General features: G+C 43.5%; 1 protein-coding gene across 1 annotated transcript in view; it reads left to right on the top strand.

The window, feature by feature from the left end:
- Nucleotides 1-19,480, top strand: part of Myo10 (myosin X) — a 192,192-nt gene that overhangs the window by 113,176 nt on the left and 59,536 nt on the right. Inside the window, exons 10-19 of the mRNA XM_048368041.1 lie at nt 2,177-2,306; nt 5,598-5,716; nt 7,095-7,241; nt 7,403-7,503; nt 7,596-7,662; nt 8,164-8,256; nt 8,621-8,689; nt 8,880-8,962; nt 12,275-12,383; nt 13,662-13,742. Coding sequence (XP_048223998.1) covers nt 2,177-2,306; nt 5,598-5,716; nt 7,095-7,241; nt 7,403-7,503; nt 7,596-7,662; nt 8,164-8,256; nt 8,621-8,689; nt 8,880-8,962; nt 12,275-12,383; nt 13,662-13,742 — 999 coding nt within the window. The remainder of the gene's footprint in view (nt 1-2,176; nt 2,307-5,597; nt 5,717-7,094; nt 7,242-7,402; nt 7,504-7,595; nt 7,663-8,163; nt 8,257-8,620; nt 8,690-8,879; nt 8,963-12,274; nt 12,384-13,661; nt 13,743-19,480) is intronic.

The raw sequence follows: 19,480 nt of genomic DNA, 5'->3' as shown, positions 1-19,480 counted from the left end.
ACTCGTTAATTGGAAATAAGACTCAGATTTGTCGGCCCAGCCTGGCTTTGAACTTCATTCTTTATCTCTCTGTCTACTGGGCAACTAGGATTACAGACCTGAGCCACCAGCACCCAGCTTCTTACGTTAATTTTTATAGTGACTACTAGATAAAGGCTTTTTTTTTTCCTGCTGAAATTTTCCTTAAAATGGACTTCTGAGCTGGGTATCGGGGACTCATGCCGTCATCCTATCTACGCAGGAAGCTGAGATCTGAGCATGTCAGTTCAAAGCCTGCACAGGTAGGAAAGTCCAGGAGACTCTTATCTCCAATTAGCTACCAAACAGCTAGAAGTTGAGCTGTGGCTCAAATAGTAGGAAGCTAACCTTGAGCACAAAAACTCTGAGACAGGGCTCAGGCCCTGAGTTCAAGCCCCAGGACCAGCACAAAAGGAAATCTGGATTTCTAACACTGAAATATTGGGTGGGCTCTCTCTCATAGTCTCTCTCTGTGTCTCTCTGTCTCTCTGTCTCTCTGTCTCTCTCTCTCTCTCATAATAGAAATGGGTAGATAAAAATAGTAAGTTTTAGCCAGGTTCTGATGGCTCATTCCTGTAATCGTAGCTACTCAGAAAGCTGAGATCTGAGGATTGCGGTTCAAAGCCAACCTTGACAGGAAAGTTTGTGAGTTTCTTATCTCCAATTAATCACAGAAAACTGCAAGTGGTGCCGTAGCTCAAGTGATAGAAGGCCAGCCTTGAGTAAAAGGTGCTTAGGGACAGTGCCCAGACCCTGAGTTCAAGGCCCAAGACTGGACCAAAAAAAAAGTTTGATAATAGACTTTGTATTGCTGTGCATTCTAAAGAGTTAACCTCTCAGAACCTTTGTTATTTCCCCCTTCAGCTATTAAAATTATAAGATTATGTACAAGTATGACATAGCACTGTACTACACATAATTATGTTTCTCTCCAAAGAATATCACCTGAGTTTATAGTGCCAACAGCCAGTATGCGTCATTCCACTAGCATTTCACTGGCCTTTGAATTAATCACTGATGAAATGTCTTGCTAGTTGAAGTGATGGCTGATTGGCTTTACTTTGCACCTGTTTCATGTCTAGGCCGGGCCATAGTACTCTGGGTTTTCACTTCATTCTGTGTACAGTGACTTGTTTTTCTTTGTTGCTCAAGTACTTTTCAGGAGATGTTTTAGTCATGTTTCCTTCTCCATTGTTCCCCCTTTCTGTCTGGCTTTATTGCTTATTCCTTGTAAAGAAATTCAACATTTCCCATTTTACAACCAGTTGTTTCCTCTCGAGTTTCTATTGCTTCCAAATTGTGTGTGGTTTCCTTCCTTGCATTTCCAGTGCTCATTGTGTGCTTTTGGTGAAGGTCATTTCCAACAATTCTGTGGTGTGTGTATGTGTGTGTGTGTGAAGAGAGAGAGAAATTTCTGTTTTATAGCCTTTTCCTTATGCAGATGTGGCTCATAAGTGACAATAGGAAATAAATGAGTCTTGGGTTAATCAGAAAATACCAGAAAAAAAAAAAGTTGGGTAGACATTTGGTGGAAAACAGAAGCACATTAACTTCCACTTACTCTCCTGTGTTAGTGTAGGCAATCTCTTGAGCCAAGATACGATCTTAAATCCTTGGGGAAAATTAGATACAGATATGAAGAATGTCTAGGGAATCCAACCCACCCCATTGACTTTCCCAGCAGTATTCATTGTGAAAGGAAGAAGTCTGTCTTCGCTATTGTGTTTCTGATGAAGAATTTTTTGGCTTCCTCTTTCATTTAACCATCATACAAGGCCCCAAGGTTTTACTCTGGAGGAATCTCATGATCTCATGAATCTCATGCCTCCTCTCCCTTCCCAAATGGCTAACGTCACCCCCAGATTTTATGTAAAGAAAACCATGTTCAGTATGCTTTGATACCTGTAGGAAAAAAAGCATTTATGAACATTGCTGTTCCAGGGGGGCTCCCTTAGACAACTCTTCAGTGACAAACAGAAAGCACGTGTGCAAGGCAGGTGCTCATTGTAGTCCATCAATTGACTTCTTCTTTTGCAGAGGGTTTTCCTGGTTTTCTTTGCCTTTGCAATAATACTGGGTTCATCCACTCGTGCACATGTTTTCGTTTTCTCTCATGTTGAAGAACAGCACACAGTTACACTCATTTCTTTTCTTCCAGATGGCAATGGAAGTAATGCAGTTCAGCAAAGAGGAAGTTCGGGAAATTCTGAGGTTGCTTGCTGGAATTCTGCATCTGGGCAACATAGAGTTCATCACTGCTGGTGGGGCGCAGGTTTCCTTCAAAACAGGTAAAGTGAGTGCCTGCCTATCTGCCTGTCTGCCTCCAGCCTTCTAAGCCCTAAGGAATTAAACTTAGAAAACTGGCTAGTCTCAGGCTGGGAATATGGCCTAGTGGTAGAGTGCTTGCCTTGTATACATGAAGCCCTGGGTTCTATTCCCCAGCATCACATATATGGAAAAAGCCAGAACTGACTCTGTGGCTCAAGTGGCAGAGTGCTAGCCTTGAGCAAAAAGAAGCCAGGGACAGTGCTCAGGCCCTGAGTTCAAGCCCCAGGACCAGCAAAAAAAAAAAAAAAAAAAAAAGTTGGCTAGTCTCACAGAAAAAGTTTTCTAACCTCCTGAAAAGGGATAGAAATATACAATTATTGTAATTATGTATTATCATTATTATTTTGATGCTAGGGACTGAATCCTGTGCCAAATACACATAATCACTGAGCTACACCTCCAAGCTCAAGAGCATGGGATTTTAACTATATCAGCCAGAAGAGGACCAATGCCTAGGAAAAGCTGTTGCTGAATTAGGACAATGACTGTGTTCTTGTTCTTACTAAAAAAGATGGAAAATGAGCTAAAGAAGTAGAAATCTGGGTAGTCAGGACCTGATGGAGAAAAAGATTGAGTAGGGTAATGTACTGTGAAACCTGATTTCACACTTACGGAGTAGTAGGAAGTTAAACAGTTAAGCTGCTAGCTGGATGCAGGTGGCTTGTTACCTGTGATCCAAGCTTCTCCAGAAGTTGACATGTAGATGATCGTGGTTTTGAAATCAGTCTGGGCACAACATTCTGTGAGACATGCAAAATGTCAGGCTGATGGTATAGCTCAAGTGGTAGAGCCTCAGCTATGAGCAAGAAAGCCAAGCTAAAGCATGCAACTCTGAATTCATGCCACCGGATAGCACATGTTGGGGGGAGGGGGGAGGATATAACTAGTTTTTAAGCTGGGCACCAGTGGCTCATACCTACGTACTCAGGAGGCTGAGATCTGAGGATTGCGATTCAAAGCCAGCCCAGGCAGGAAAGTCCATGAGACTCTTATCTCCAATAAACTACTTAGAAAAAAGTCCAAAGTGGTGCTGTGGCTCAAGTGGTAGAGCTCTGGCTTTGAGCACAGGAGTCTCAAGGATAGCTCGCAGACCCAGAGTTCAAGCCCCAGGACGGCCCCTCAAAAAACAAAACAAAACAAAACAAAAATATATATATATGGCAGAGGAGTAGCTGAGTGGTTATGGCATTTGCCTAGGCTGTGCAAGACCATGGGTTTGATCTTCAGTACTGGGGGGAAATAAAAGACTGTTGATTTTCAAGCATAAATCAAGACTCAGTGGCTAACACCTATATTCCAAGTTACTCAGAAGGCTGAGATATTAGGATATGGTTTGAAGCCAAGCCAGGCAAGAAAACAGTGGAATTGTGACTCAAGTGGAAGAATGCTAGCCTTGAGCCAAAAAGCTCAGGGTGAGTTTAAGCCCCAGGACAGGCACCCCCCCACACACAAAAGAGTCGCCAGAATATTGGGTTCATAACTCAGGTCCGCCTCAAGCTATTTTTTGTTTCCCGTGTGATTTTTCCCTCGGCACCACTGACGTCTATGTGGTAGCTGTAGAGTTTGGTTGTCAAGAGAAACTGAGCTTAATGATATAGTTAGGTCAGTTGTCCGCTTCCTGGAGTAATATACACATTTTGAAAACTTTTCAGGTAGAGACAGTAGATGTGGTCATCGAGGCTCAAAACTGGGAAAAGGCAAACCAATGCAACAGCAATACTTACAAAACTATATGCTGTAAACCAACTATACAACTCGGGGGGCCGGGGGGAGAAGGGAATTGGGGAAGGGGGAAGGTGGGAGAAAAATGAGGAAGGAGGTAACAAGTTTGATTAGAAATGTACTCACTGCCTTACGTATGAAACTGTAACCCCTCTGTACATCACTATGACAATAAATTAATAAATGTCTTAAAAAGAAATAAAATTGAGCATGATGGAGTGTGTACTGGTGTTTAGTAGATTAAACAGAAATGTAGTTTCTTTGAGGAAAAAAAACTGGATGTGTTTAGGGAGAAGTTGGCTTTAGGGGGAGGTTGGTCTGGTCAGTATTACTGCCATGTTGGATATTACCCAGCTCTTCTCCATAGTCTTGAAAATCATAAAAACCCAAAAGAGCTTTCATTTATGTGAGTTACATATGGATATGTTTTTCTAAGTTAAAAAAAAATTAAAACAGAGCTGGTTGCTAGTGGCTCACACCTGTCATCCTAGCTACTCAGTAGGCTGAGATCTGAGGATCTCGGTTCAAAGCCAACCCAGGCAGGAAAGTTAGTGGGACTCATCTCTAATTAATCATCAGGAAAAAAACAACAACAACCCAAAACAAAACAAACCCCATGAAAATGGCACTGTGGCTCAAAGTGGTAGAGCACTAGCCTTGAGCAAGAAGAGCTTAGGGATAGTGCTCAGACCCTACTCATCCACCCTGGAGTTGAAGCCCATGATAGACAAAAGAAAAAAAACAATAAAAACAGGAATTTGAAATATTTTTTAATTTGCTTAACAGTAAGCCAGTTGCCAGTGGTTCATACTTGTAATACAGCTACTCAGAAAATTGAAATCCCAAGAACTGAGACTTTGCTAGCCCAAGCAGAAAAATCTGTGAGTCTCAATCTTCAAACTAACCAGCAAAAAGCTAAGCTGGAGGCATGGCTCAAATAGTGGAGTGCTAGCCAAGCCAAGCAAACATGAGGCCTGCATCCAGACCCCAGTAAAATAAAGCCTTGTCATATTAACATTAATGTATTTTTACTTAAGTGACTTTTCCAGGGTTGAAAAAGAGAAAGTCAGTGAGAACACTTTCCTTCTCAATACCTCTTGATTTGCAAATTTTCTGAATGTTTGACAAATTAAAGGATAGCTTAGAATGTTATTTCTGTTCCAATAATCACATTTTTTAGATGGCTCATGGCCTGTGACCTTTTAGAAACTCTTCTCTATACTGGTGAGACAATTAGAATGGAAAAGCAAGAAAAAACACTTTTTGGTGCTTTGAATGAAAATGGTCACCAAACTCTTTCAGGGTTTGATGATGGCCAGCCAATACACAAGGCTCTCCTATGCTCCTAGACTAGAATCAACGGAAGGAGTAGGGGAATTGGCAATAGAATGTGTGTTCTTTCAGTTCTGCCTGTGGGATTCAGAGATGTCCTCTGCTCTATGTTATTGCTGTGTGGTTGAAGCCATTTGAGGTCCAGTGACTAGTTTGGGGAGCTCTTAGTTCACCTGTGACTTTTTCTTGGCTTTCAGCTTTGGGCAGGTCTGCAGAGTTACTTGGGCTGGACCCAACACAGCTCACGGATGCTCTGACCCAGAGATCGATGTTCCTCAGGGGAGAAGAGATCCTCACGCCTCTCAATGTCCAGCAGGTACTCATGCTTTGCCATGCGCTCATCTTACATGATACTCCTGGGATCTCAGGTCTTTGACTTTGATTTGCATACATGACTACAGTATAAACTGTTGAAACGACTTTGACTCATGATCAAAATGCAGAAGATACTACCTGTGTCTGGGGAATTGACAAAGGTTATTGAAGTATTTTCTAAGAGACAAAGTGCACAGTATATTTTGAACATCTTGTGTCTTAAGTTCCTGAGTTTGAATCTTGAATCTTGATCCTTTTCCACTTACTACTGTCTTCGCTTCAGTTTCCTCTTTAAGTCAATGATAGTTATCATACCTAACTCATAAGATTCCTGTGAAGGTAAAAAAATAACCAAGTCTTAATAAACACTAGCCCTATCAATGTATTCTTACTGTTGCTAATATTATTATTAAAGACAATACAAATATCTCTTACTTATTTTTGCCTTTTCCATTGCAGAGGCAACTTATGTTATAGAGCTAGCTTTTTTAGTAGGTTTTGGGTTTGTTTTTTTCTTTTTGTGTCAGTCCTGGGGCTTGAACTCAGGGCCAGGATGCTGTCCCTGAGATTTTTAGCTCAAGGCTAGTACTCTACCCCTCGAACCATAGCTCCACTTCTGGCTTTTTTTCAGTAAGAGTCTCATAGGCTTTCCTATCTCGATGGCTTTGAACCCCAGTCCCCAGATCTCAGCCTCCTAAGTAGCTAGGATTATAAGTATGAGCCACTGGCATCCAGCTTCTGCTGTGTTTTGTAATTGAATAAATGTTAATCATAGAAAGAAAATCTGCATATGTTTAAAGTAAAAAAAATTGAGATCCTTATTTAAAACTGAGGTCTTAATTTTTTTTTAATTTTTTTATTTTTTGCCAGTCCTGGGGCTTGGACTCAGGGCCTGAGCACTGTTCCTGGCTTCTTTTTGCTCAAGGCTAGCACTCTGCCACTTGAGTCACAGCGCCACTTCTGGCCATTTTCTGTATATGTGGTGCTAGGGAATCGAACCCAGGGCTTCATGTATACGAGGCAAGCGCTCTTGCCGCTAGGCTATATCCCCAGCCCCGAGGTCTTAATATTTTTGACCTGGTAAAATCTATATCTGACTGAGATTCTCCTGCTAGGACTGAACATGTAAATTTGAGTTTGCAAGCCTGATGACAGGAATTGTTGATGGATCTGACCTAAAGTCAGTGAGTTTACCTTTTGTTGATTTTCCTGGGTGCTGTTGATTTTACTTCATAGTGAGGGCCCTGGTCCTTCCCCATTGTTTGTGTCTGTCTGTCTGTCTTGTCCGTCTGTCTGTCTGTCTGTCTGTCTGTCTTGTCTTGTCTTGTCTGTCAGGTCAGAGCTTGCCTGCCAGTGTTGCCCATGGCCTCCTTCCATAGGCAGTAGACAGCAGAGACTCGTTGGCCATGGCCCTTTATTCACGCTGCTTCGAGTGGGTGATCAAGAAGATTAACAGCAGGATCAAGGGCAAAGATGACTTCAAATCTATTGGCATCCTTGATATCTTCGGGTTTGAAAACTTCGAGGTAGGCTTCCAAAGAGTGCACTATGTGGATCTTTTTCCGTGTGGACAGAAATGTCTTGAAATGGGCATGGATACTTTCCAGTAGAGACATGTTTTTGCTTTTGCCACTTTTATGTGTATTAGGACAGGCATTAAAGGTCATTACGTGTCTCCCCCCTTTAGGTGAACCACTTTGAGCAGTTCAATATCAACTATGCAAATGAAAAACTTCAGGAATACTTCAACAAGCACATTTTTTCTTTAGAACAACTAGAATATAGCAGGTAAGCACTTGGCGTGGCCTTTCAAGTATGCCTATATGCAAATCAGTTCAAGGTGCTTTAATTTCACTTGGCCTTTTCTAATCTTCCCTTAGAGAAGGACTGGTGTGGGAAGATATTGATTGGCTGGACAATGGAGAATGCCTTGACTTGATTGAGAAGGTACTGGCTTCTTGAAGAATGCATAGCTAGCATCCCAAGGGTGTCCATCCAGCTGGGCCGATTCATATTTATGGGAACAAAATAACTTGTGCAAACATGCACATCAAAGCTGTGAATGTTTAGAACACAATGGACCGTTTGGAAACATAAATGTAAATGTGCAGAGTTGAATTTAAATACTTGGCTGCCTTAAGCCTATTGTCTCATTGAATTCACTATGGGAGAACCACACTGTGGGAATTGGCTTCATTTAGATTCTATGTCTGCCTCAGGCTGGCCAATAGAAGAGTTACAAGTTTAACATAATACTAACGTAATTTTTTACAAAGAATTTATATTCAGTTGAAATTAAGTTTCTTTATGATGTACCATTCTGAATTTTTCTATCCAGAAAGTTACTATGACTTTCTAGTAGCCACTAACCGGATAGACATTGAAGAAAAATTCATTCAACCCCAATTCATTGCTTAATTCATTCCACTTTTCTCTCCGTCCTTGTAGAAACTTGGCCTCCTCGCCCTTATCAATGAAGAAAGCCACTTTCCTCAAGCCACGGACAGCACCTTGTTGGAGAAGTTACACAATCAACATGCGGTATGTCCGAACTTGCCGGTTCTTAACTGTGTCTGAGCACATGTGAGTGTGGAGACTGTGCACAAGATGTTCCCTGCCATAGGCCGAGCAGTGCCTCCCACGTGAACGTATTTACCTCCAGCTCTTCTCCCCATACTAGACCTAATCTGAGTAAGATTGATTTGGGGGGACTGACCAGAACAGGCCCATTTATTTCACAAGTGGAAAACTCAAAAGTTTGATTCTGCTGAAATAACATGTGGAGGTTGGAAGATTTTGAACCTGCGTTCTAAAACACAGCAAGGGTGGCCATTGCTTTTCATCTGCTGGTATAGTTTTCTCTAGAAATTAGTGACTGAAATTTGTAATCTTTTTTTTTAACCAGAATAACCACTTCTATGTGAAGCCCAGAGTTGCAGTGAACAACTTTGGAGTGAAGCACTATGCTGGAGAGGTAATTTCTTCTTAAGATCTTTACTAGTATTTTTGCCTACTTGGTGTGTAGACAAAGTAGTAGGTTCTGAAACAGGTCACAAATTTATTGAAATGCTTCCTTTTTTTCAGTGACTAGCTTTGAAAGCAATTGCTTATGACCGGAAACTATTCTATCCACCAACTTGCTCCTCTTTATTTTGTAAAATTAGGTGCAGTATGATGTCCGAGGCATTCTGGAAAAGAACAGAGACACCTTCAGGGATGACCTTCTCAACCTGCTAAGAGAAAGCCGGTATGGTGGACTCCATGGGCCCAATTAGCAAGTGAATGGAAATTTGGGCAAACACACGTGATTTGTAGATGTAGAGCAAAATTACCACTATGGAAGTACTTGATTGAATATTTCCTTCATCAGACATTATCTCATCCATTTCTCAAGAGATACAACAGTAATGGCAGTGACTTCCATTGAGGTGCTGAGTTCATTAGTCTTATTGGTCTTATTTTGGAGATAAGGAAACTGAGTCTTGGGATGGGTAAAAATCCCACCCGGAAGGGCTGGGAATGTGGCTTAGTGGTAGAGTGCTTGCCTAGTATGCATGAAGCCCTGGGTTCAATTCCTCAATACCACAGAAGCAGGAAAAGCCAAAAGTGGTGCTGTGGCAAGCAGTAGAGTGCTAGCCTTGAGCAAAAGAAGCTCAGGGACAGTGCTCAAGTCCTGAGTTCAAGCCCCAGGACTGGCAACAACAACAACAAATCTCATCAGGAAACCAGGAAACTGAAGCTTTGATCAGTATTACTGGGTCAAGAGCCTAAGATCTGATTATAGGAACTAATAAAGTATTCTCTAAATAAGGGGGAGAGGGCAGGGAGGAAGGACCTAAGACCTTCATCAATCTGACCCTCTTTCCTCACTCTGTATGTCAATTTCAGCCTTAGTTTCATAGGAGTTTCATACCTATAATCCTAGCTACTTGGGAGGGTGAGATCTGAAAATCACTGCTCAAAGCCAGCTTGGAAAGTCTGTGAGACTCTTACCTCAAATTAAACACCCCAAGTAGCTGGAAGTGGAGCTGTGGCTCATTTGATAGAGTCTAGCCTGGAGGGACAGATCCCAAGCCCTGAGTTCACATGCCGAGACTGGCATAGATAGATGGATGCATAGATAGGTAGGTAGGTAGGTAGGTAGGTAGGTAGGTAGGTAGATAGATAGATAGATAGATAGATAGATAGATAGAAATTAAGCAGATGTTAATTGAGCCAAAATTTGAAATTTTTAAGTTCCTGAATTCGTTCATGAATTGTGAATTCACATGGTTAAATCCATACTTCTGGTGGTTAGGGGGAGAGAGAGAGAGTGTGTGTGTGTGTGTGTGTGTGTGTGTGTGTGTGTGTATGTATGTGTGTATGTATGTGTGTGTGAGAGAGAGAGAGAGAGAGAGAGAGAGGGTGTCAGGAAAATGTTTTTTCCCAAAGGCTTTTCATGCACTGTAGGAATCCAGTGTGGAATGTACACAGAAATAAACTTCTCATCCCTGAGGAAGGAGCCCAGTTGTTACAGCATTGTGAAATGTAAACTCCAGGTGGCTGTCCTGTCATTCAGACAGAGATAGACCGCAGGCAGGCAGAGGGGCTGGTAAGTGAGCTGTTAGCAGAGGTGCTCAGTGTGGAAGGCCTTGCTTTCACTTTGCTATGTGAGGACTCACTCACCATCATCAGCTGTATGTTGAGATAAAAGCCATCTATGAAGTACACAGAAGCTGATTGTGGCTATGGAAAAAGCACAAGCCTGATGGCCAGCAAGACAGGGCTCCTGGGGGGGCCTTAGAAACAGCCTGCTGTTTCAGCCCTAGGAGGCCCTTTGCTTTGAGGCCTCTGTCCTTTGACATTTTTGACCTTTGACATCTTTGACTTTTGAATAGAACCCAAGCTTCTGGTCAAGAGGTCAAAGCACAGTTAGAAAACTGAAGGGAAAGGGCATTACAGCACAAAAGTAGGAACACATGGTCCAGAGAAAATGCTAACACTGCCATCTTGGGGGGAATGTGGATGACTGGACTTTCTCACCAGTTTTCTTGGTGATAGTGCAGCCCTTCTGCCCCACAGACTTAGGGCCCATAATGCCTTTGGTGCCAAGAAGATCAGAGGTTACTGGGATGTCTTTTGCCTCGTTAAGAGTGGCACGAGCTAGAACCTGTGAGAAGTAGCAGCCGTGGCGGCTCGCCGCAGCTCTTACTGTACCACGCCTCATGGCCCCAGCCTTTTACATGCGTTTCCTCCTGTCATTCTTGCCACACCATTAAAGGACAAATGCTGAAATCATGTCTGCTTTTACAGATGAAAAGCACAAAAACCTGAGGCTACTGAGCTTGGTGGTGTATGTCTATAATCCCAGCTGCTTGGGAGGTGGAGATGGGAGGAGACTCACAGTTCAGGGCCAATCTAGACCAACTTCAGTGAGACTCTATTTCAAAAACAAGCTGTGGTGGGCTGGGGATATAGCCTAGTGGCAAGAGTGCCTGCCTCGGATACACGAGGCCCTAGGTTCGATTCCCCAGCACCACATATGCAGAAAACGGCCAGAAGCGGCGCTGTGGCTCAAGTGGCAGAGTGCTAGCAGCCTTGAGCGGGAAGAAGCCAGGGACAGTGCTCAGGCCCTGAGTCCAAGGCCCAGGACTGGCCAAAAAAAAAAAAACAAGCTGTGGTGGTCATGCATATAGCTCCAAGCTGCTCGGGAGGTGGTAGTAGGAGACCAGCCAGGGCAAAAATCATAAGACCTTGTCTGAATAATAAACGGCAAAAAGACAGAGGATGTGACTCAGGTGGTAGAGTGCTTATCTAGAAAGTAGAAGCTCTGAGTTCAATCCTCAGTACCACCGGGAACAAATTTTAAACCAGGGCCTCTACGCATGAAGCCTCTTGCCCATGAGGCCTAGCTAGAAAGTGGTGATGAGAGCAGAATCTGGATCCTAGTCTGCCTCCCTACACATTTTAGTGTTCCTCACTGGCACTATCATTAACCAGTCAGATCTTTACAGCCCTGAGTTGGGCCAAACTAAATTCATAGCCATGGCTTCCGGATCCAGATTCAATCAACTTTGGATTGAAAATTTGAGGGGAAAATAGAGAGTTTTTTTCCTTGTCATTTTCCCCCTAAAGAATATGCTGTGTACCAGCTATTCGCCTAGCATTGCATTGGACCGCTGAGATGATGGGAGGAGTATGGGAGAATGTGCAGGTTCTGTACAAACGCAACCCCATTCTACAGAAGGGACTTGAGCACATTGGGATTTAGCACAGCAGGTCCTCCAGCCAGTCCCCCTGCCGATCCTGACAAATCGAGTGCTGTATCTCTCCAGCCCTCCTCGGTGCCGCCACCTGGGGTCACTGTCTGTCCAGGCCACTCTTCTCTGGCACTCCGAAGGCCTGAAGCTCTCTGGCAGTGGTTACTGTTGTCTCTTTGGAAGCTGCCTTAGCCATTTCAGATGTCAGTGGATGACTCTCCTTTATCAATGGGGAAAAGCACTGTAGTTCTAGTGACGGGGATGCGACCATCCGGCGCGTGAGTGTGTGGGCCTCACCGTCCCGCCCTGCCTTCTCACAGGTTCGACTTCATCTATGACCTCTTTGAGCATGTCTCCAGCCGCAACAACCAGGACACCTTGAAATGCGGAAGCAAACACCGGCGGCCCACGGTCAGCTCGCAGTTCAAGGTTGGTCTCCACCGTCATCCAGAGAACCGAAAATAGGAATTGGGTATACATAAGGTCTAGGATAATGTTGTTTGTTTTTACAAATACCGTGTTCTTAAAACAGGCAGTGCTTTAAAAAGAATACATTTTTGGAGTTATGGGTATAGCTTAGTGGTAGGATATATATGCTTAGCTTGTGCAGGGTCCTAGGTTCAATCCTCAAGATTGTGTATGTCTAGGTGTGAAAATATGGTATATTTCTTCCTAGGTCCAGATGTTTGTATTTTTCCCAGTTATACTTGTTTTATTGTAACTAGGAGTGATTGCCAAGTTCTTAGATAAATTGACATCATCACTTTGTCCACGTGTCCATAATTCAAAGAAAATTGATATTTGTATTTTTTTATATCACTTTCAAAATGAGAAACATTTTGTCCAAAGCTACACAAGGCTCTTAAAATAGTTTGGTCCATGATGGGTCAGACATGTATGCTTTCTCACGTGCTTCTCATTAGCAGTTCTTGACTGTTTGCCTCTATTGATAATTTTATATGACCTTTGAATGATGTTAAAAATATCCAAATGGGGGGCTGGGGATATGGCCTAGTGGCAAGAGTGCTTGCCTTGTATACATTAAGCCCTAGGTTCGGTTCCTCAGCACCACATATATAGAAGTGGTGCTGTGGCTCAAGTTGGTAGTGCTAGCCTGGAGCAAAAAGAAGCCAGGGACAGTGTTCAGGCCCTGAGTTCAGTCCCCAGGACTGGCCAAAAAAAAAAAAAAAAGAAGAAAAATCCAAATGGCTAGGTGCTAATGGCTCACACCTGTAACCCTAGCTACCCAGAAGGCTGAGATCTAAGGATCATAGTTCAAAACTAGCCAGGGAGAAAAAGTGTGTAAGACTCTTATCTCCAAGTAACCACCAAAGAGCCAAAAGTGGAGCTTTTGGCACAAGTAGTAGAGCACTAGCCTTGAGAAGAAAAAGCCAAACAAGAGCAATAGACATGAGTTCAAGCCCCAGTACTGGAACAGGGGAAAAAATAAAAATGAAGATCATCTTTCAAAGGAAGTAATAAGTGTGTTTTGCATATTATGAAATAAATTTGATTACGGTGAACTGCAATATCTTCTGCCTTATTTCATGTTGGAATGACATACTTAAGAAATGAAAAACTATTATCCCTATTACATGTGTTGTTTGGTTTTTGTATCCTTGTTTCTGGCAAGTATATAGGACACTGAGAATGGAAAGAATGATGTAATAAGAGACTAAGTCAACTTATATTTTCTCCCTTCTATAGGACTCCCTGCATTCCTTAATGGCAACGCTAAGCGCCTCTAATCCTTTCTTTGTTCGCTGTATCAAGCCCAACACACAGAAGGTAAGATTTATGACGGGGACCAGAGGGAAATCACCCCTTGAAAGGATAGCGTCCTGGGCTGCTCTCACAGATTTCTCTCTCTAAAGTCCTTTCATTATGGATGGTTGGAAATGGATATGACATTATTGTAACCTGACATGAAATGAAACGCTTCCCTTTGTCCTCTGAGCCTGCAGTCTGCTTTTGAATGATGCCATTAAGCTTTAGGGGGAGTCCGTTCTAAGAGGAAACGTTTTGAAGCCTTCCCATTTAACATCTCATTTGAAATGTTTGGTCCTGGCTTCCAAATGAAGGGTGCCTATTTAGGCAAAAAAAAAAAGAATATGGTTTTGGGGTGATTTTTTTGTGTACTTCTTTTGCTTTATTGGTAGCCATGATTAACAGGTTGTAATCTAAGAATTAGTACTGAATTTTAAGTACTTTAATGAGTTGGTGATAACTACTAGAACACTTAAAAACTGTCCTCAGTTTAAATGTCTAGGCCCTGTGGGTTTAAAACATACATATATATATATATATATATATATATATATCATAACTCAGAAACAACTGAAGCTCAAAAATGAGTAACTACGTAAGCAAGAAGGAGCTGGGGATATGGCCTAGTGGCAAGAGCACTTGCCTCGTATACATGAAGTCCTGGGTTCGATTCCCCAGTACCACATATACAGAAAATGGCCAGAAGTGGCGCTGTGACTCAAGTGGCAGAGTGCTAGCCTTGAACAAAAAGAAGCCAGGGACAGTGCTCAGGCCCTGAGTCCAAGGCCCAAGACTGACCAAAAAAAAAAAAAAAATACATAAGCAAGAAAAGTAGAGTCTTGGATTCTATTCAGCTGATGGATCAAGGCTAGATGGAGAACTTGCCTTCATGGATGACTATTGATTTAGCTAACAGCCTCTTTAGGAACCCTTCAATTCAGAGTAAAAGAGAGTAGACCCCCACCTCCCACCCCAGCCCTGAGATACATGGTGGTTTCAGGGTGAAGTCTGATCCTGATGTTTTCCTATGACCCGTGGGTTTCTGCTCACCTCACTCTGCCGACGTAGATCTACTTTGTATGCAGTTAACCAACAGTTGCCTTTGCTTTAGTGTCATGGTAGTGAGGCTCAAGTGGTAGAGTGCCGGCCTTGAGTAGAAAAGGCCAGGTCAGAGTGAGAGGCCCAAAGTGCACGGCTGAGTACTGACCAGAATGAAAAAACAAGGACTCACAGTGTCAACTTCTCTCAGCTGGGTAGACCTACTCAGTTTGTTGACGGCAAGAACTCAGCGTTTTTGTGACCAAATGACAAAGACTTCTTTTCTCTTGTTTTGGCGGTACTGGGGTTGGAAGGCAGCACCTCATGGTTGCCAGGCAAAAGCTTGAGCCACTCTCAGCATTTTCACGTGGCAGTTGTCTTTTGAGATAGGGCCTGGTTTTATGCCTGGACCACCCTATTTATGCTTCTCCGTATACCTGGGATGACAGGCATATGCCCCACTACCCAGCCAGTGATTGAGATGGAGTGTGGTGAACTTTTTGCCAGGGCTGGCCTCAAATTGCCATCCTCCCTATCACCACCTCCCAAGGAGCTAAAATTATAGGCTTGAGCCACCATGCCCATCAAGACTGCTTTTATGAAGAACATCAGTAACATATGCCATTCTAGACATTTAAAAATAGCTTATCTGTTGATTTTTCCAATTTATATTAAAATATTTGAGTGTCTCAGAAAAAGGAAGCATAAATAGCACATGGCTTTTGTTTGATCCATGTAGGAAACTAAGAGCCAGAACAACCCTCTCTATTTAGAGCAGTATGTCCTGGAAGCTGGTTCATATTCCAGGTGCTGTGTTTTATAAACCAATATGCATTGGACACTGGTGGCTTTATGCTAGTAATCCTAGCTACTCAGGAGGCTGAGATCTAAGGATCACAGTTCAAATCAGCCGGAAAGTCCATGGGACTCTTTGAAAACATAGGTCCTGGCCATCCCAGAGGACCATGTGAAGATCACCACAGGCAGGAGAAGAAGGTTCATAAGGAGGTTTATGAGTGGGGCCATAGTTCCCACGGGAGAGGAAGCTACATGGTGTCTGCACCTTATCCAGGTGGCAGCTTCCCTCTGGAGGTAAAGGGGAAGTAGTTAGGTAGTGAGTGGGAGTGGCTCATTAGGTATGGGTGGATCTGGGGGCTAGTGGGAGGAGCTGAGGACCTGAGGTTAGGGAAATGATAGCACTATTATTTCCAATTAACTGGTGGGGGGGTGGGGTTAGGGGGGGAGGGAGAGACTGGACTTGGAGCTGTGACTCAGGTGGTAGAGCACTAGCTTTGAGCACAAATACTCAAGGACAATGCCCAGGCTCAGAGTTCAAGCCCCAAGACCAGCACAAAAATAGATAAATAGGATGGATGGATGGATGGATGGATGGATGGATGGATGGATGGATGGATGGTAGATCCAAGTTGTACAATATGTTAATGTGTGGCTGAGCATTGCTTTTCTAGCATAGTCTCATAAGAGAGACTAAATCTCTGCCAGTGTTCTCATTTGATAATTGGCCTCATGATACTGTAAGTCATTGCTTGAGCCATACACTAAGTAGCCAGGACTATGGGGGTGAGTACCAGCACTCAGCCCATATATCATTCTTGAAGCATCTACGCTTTTTCTCACTTTCAACTTCGGGATACCCCGATGCACCTTCTACTTGGTGCAGTGTAGCTGGAAACTCTCTTCCTTCTCTCGCGGTATGGCACACCATCATATGGTTTACAGTCTGACATCTGAGAATCAGCAAAACAGGAGTGTGTCCTGGCAGGGCCATTGTGAGGGCAGAAATTTCAGTATGGAACTCAAGACTTCCATATTTTTGTTTTTGTTCTTGAATGGCATGGAGTTGTTAGATTTTTCTCCAAATTAAGAAAGCATTTGAAATGAGGCCTGTTTGAAAACACTTCAGCAGCCAGAATATTGGAGAAATTACTTCTTTTTTGGAGACATTACTTCTCTTGGGTGTTTATTTTTCCATGCTGGGATTTGATTGTACCCAATTGCTTTGGTTTTTGGCACTTTAAAAGTGAGCTAGCTCAACTGTATGTTTCCATTTGCATTGGCCTCCGGCCCTTGACATCTGACTTACTGTAGACACTCATTACTAACACACCAACACCATAGGCTGGAAGAAATGCCTTTGTGCCATTTTTAAAGGGACCCAGACAGCATGGTGAAGCCCTGGCTCAAGAGCCAACTTGTCTGAGGCCTAAAACCTGGGTGTGATTTATAAGTGTCAAGATGCTAATTAGAATATGGAAATGCCAAGTTACGACTCCATTAGCATTCATCTCACTCCATGGACAGTATTGGACTGGAACTGCTGATTATGTGCTACGAAATACATGGCAGCAACCATCATTTGAGACTTCTTTAGTCCAGTGATGGATTCTTCTGGAAACTTCCACAGGGGGGAAAAAAAATCTTGCCTTTCTTCTCTGCAGAGATGCGGAGCATGTATTTCCAGCGTGGAGGAGATGACAGTCTCCCCTCTCCACATTCTCTTCCTGTCATTCATCATGGGAACTTGGGAGCTCGTGTTAGATACTAGGGAGTATAGAAAAATGGAGGAGAACTGAAAAGGAACAGGTGAGGACTGCTTATTGAGAAAGGGGGGAGGGGAGGGCAGCACAAAACTTCCCGAGGATATGGAGGTTGTACCAGGGGGTGAATTTGGGACCAGGCTTATACTGGGTCTGAGCAGGGAGGCAGAGGTTATTGAAAGTGCCACTAGGTCTAGGAGATTGATGGCTTTTCCTTGGGCCCACAAAGGACTGTTTACAACTGGGCCTAGGTGAAGTGCCCTGCCTGCCTATCGAAGCTCGTTCATATACACCTGAGGTTTTGCCTGGTGTATGTATGCGCCTGGGACAATAGGGTGAGGATCAATTCTTCATATTCCATCTTTGCATACATAGAAAGAATGGGCCTAGAAAGAAGACACCAGTCCTTCAGACATCAGTCCGCCCTGAGGATTGTGGTTTTGACAAAGTTAGATCTTTTTTTCTTCTAGCTACTGTTATTTTTTAAAAAGAGAGTGAGATAAGAATAACAGCTGTAAAGTTTCTGGCCTAGGAGCTGGCTTTAAAACTATTGAAAGTAGCTACATTTGTGCTATTAAGAACATTCTCAAGGGCTGGGGATATAGCCTAGTGGCAAGAGTGCCTGCCTCGGATACATGAGGCCCTAGGTTCGATTCCCCAGCACCACATATACAGAAAACGGCCAGAAGCGGCGCTGTGGCTCAAGTGGCAGAGTGCTAGCCTTGAGCGGGAAGAAGCCAGGGACAGTGCTCAGGCCCTGAGTCCAAGGCCCAGGACTGGCCAAAAAAAAAAAAAAAAAAAGAACATTCTCAAGATTTCCCCTTGGTCCCAGTGAACAGGCCACATGGCTTGCAGAACAGGCTTCCTCCCCCCTCCTTGGGGAGCCTTTGAACCCCGAATGGGCATTTGAGCCTGGAGAATTTGCGAAGACTTTGTGGCTTTTGTTATTTGGGTTTGTTGTTATTATCATTTGGGTTTGAATGTGTGTGTGTTTTTATTTGGGAAAAAAAAAAAAAACACCAAGGATGGACAGAAGAGGAGACAGTAACTAAAATACAAGAATATACATGTCAATTCAACTCTTAACACATGGCCTTGTTGCCTTCCTGTAAACAAGCTTTCCCACATCTTGAGTACTATATGAGAGGAAGATGCCAGCCCTGTTGAGGAAGCCTGTGGCACTGAGTTTGAAGCAGATGGAACAGCACCCCTCTTGTCTGCAGGTGTTCCGTCACTAGTCCTTGGCGTCAGATAGCTCTATATATAGGCTGTAATCCGTTCCTGAGCCCAGCGTCTTGAGCGTTCACGCAGGGCGGGTCTGTCCTCAAGGTGATTTCTGGTTGGTGATGTAGCCTTTCAGCTTTGCTTTTCTTGTATCAACCCTGGTGCTTGAACTCAGCCTGGGTTGCCTCTCAAGTTTTGTGCTCAAGGCACAAAATCTACCACTTGAGCCACAGCTCCGCTTCTAGCATTCTTCGGTGGTTAATTAGAGGTAAGAGTCTCATGGATTTTTTTTTCCTGCCTGGGCTGGCTTTGAACCACCATCCTCATTTTCCTGTGTTGCTAGGATTACAGGCAAGAACTACCAGCTTTCAGCTTTTTTTTTTTTTTCTGTTGAGACTTACTTTGGCAGCCCAGTAGCTAGACCAAAGTGCCCCAGGCCACCACTGGCCTCTTCTGAGTCAGGTAAGACCTGCTTGGTCTATGCAGAACATCTCCCTCAGGGTCTGCGGGCCTGTGATCTCTCCCTGCCTGGTATTTTAGCAAATGAGTTCTAGTTAGAAAAGTCTTTCATTAACATTCCTGCACCCCTCCCCCTCCATGAGGAGAGCAGGAAAGAATTGAAGCATGGAATATGTCCCTGTGAGAATGAGTTGCTGAAATCCCTGGTACCCACTGTGAGGCTAGGCCTGATTGCTGCAGTGACCCCATTTGCCACATGCCCAGCTACGGCGACCTCTGTTTAAGGAGGTAAGTCTTCTAGATTCTAGCAGCAGCAGCTTCAAATTCTAGCTTATGTGGCAATATCTTCAAAGATTCTGTCTTCTCCATCAAAGCCAGGAATGAGGTCTCCATGAACTCCCCAGAGCAGGGGTTTGGTGGAGGAACGCCCTAGCCAAAATGGCTTCTTGGAGTAAGACACTGCCACTATGTACGTTTGAA

Source organism: Perognathus longimembris, chromosome 19, assembly GCF_023159225.1.
Source record: "Perognathus longimembris pacificus isolate PPM17 chromosome 19, ASM2315922v1, whole genome shotgun sequence".
In the NCBI taxonomy this organism is placed as follows: Eukaryota; Metazoa; Chordata; class Mammalia; order Rodentia; family Heteromyidae; genus Perognathus; species Perognathus longimembris.
This window is presented reverse-complemented; position numbering and strand designations above follow the sequence as displayed.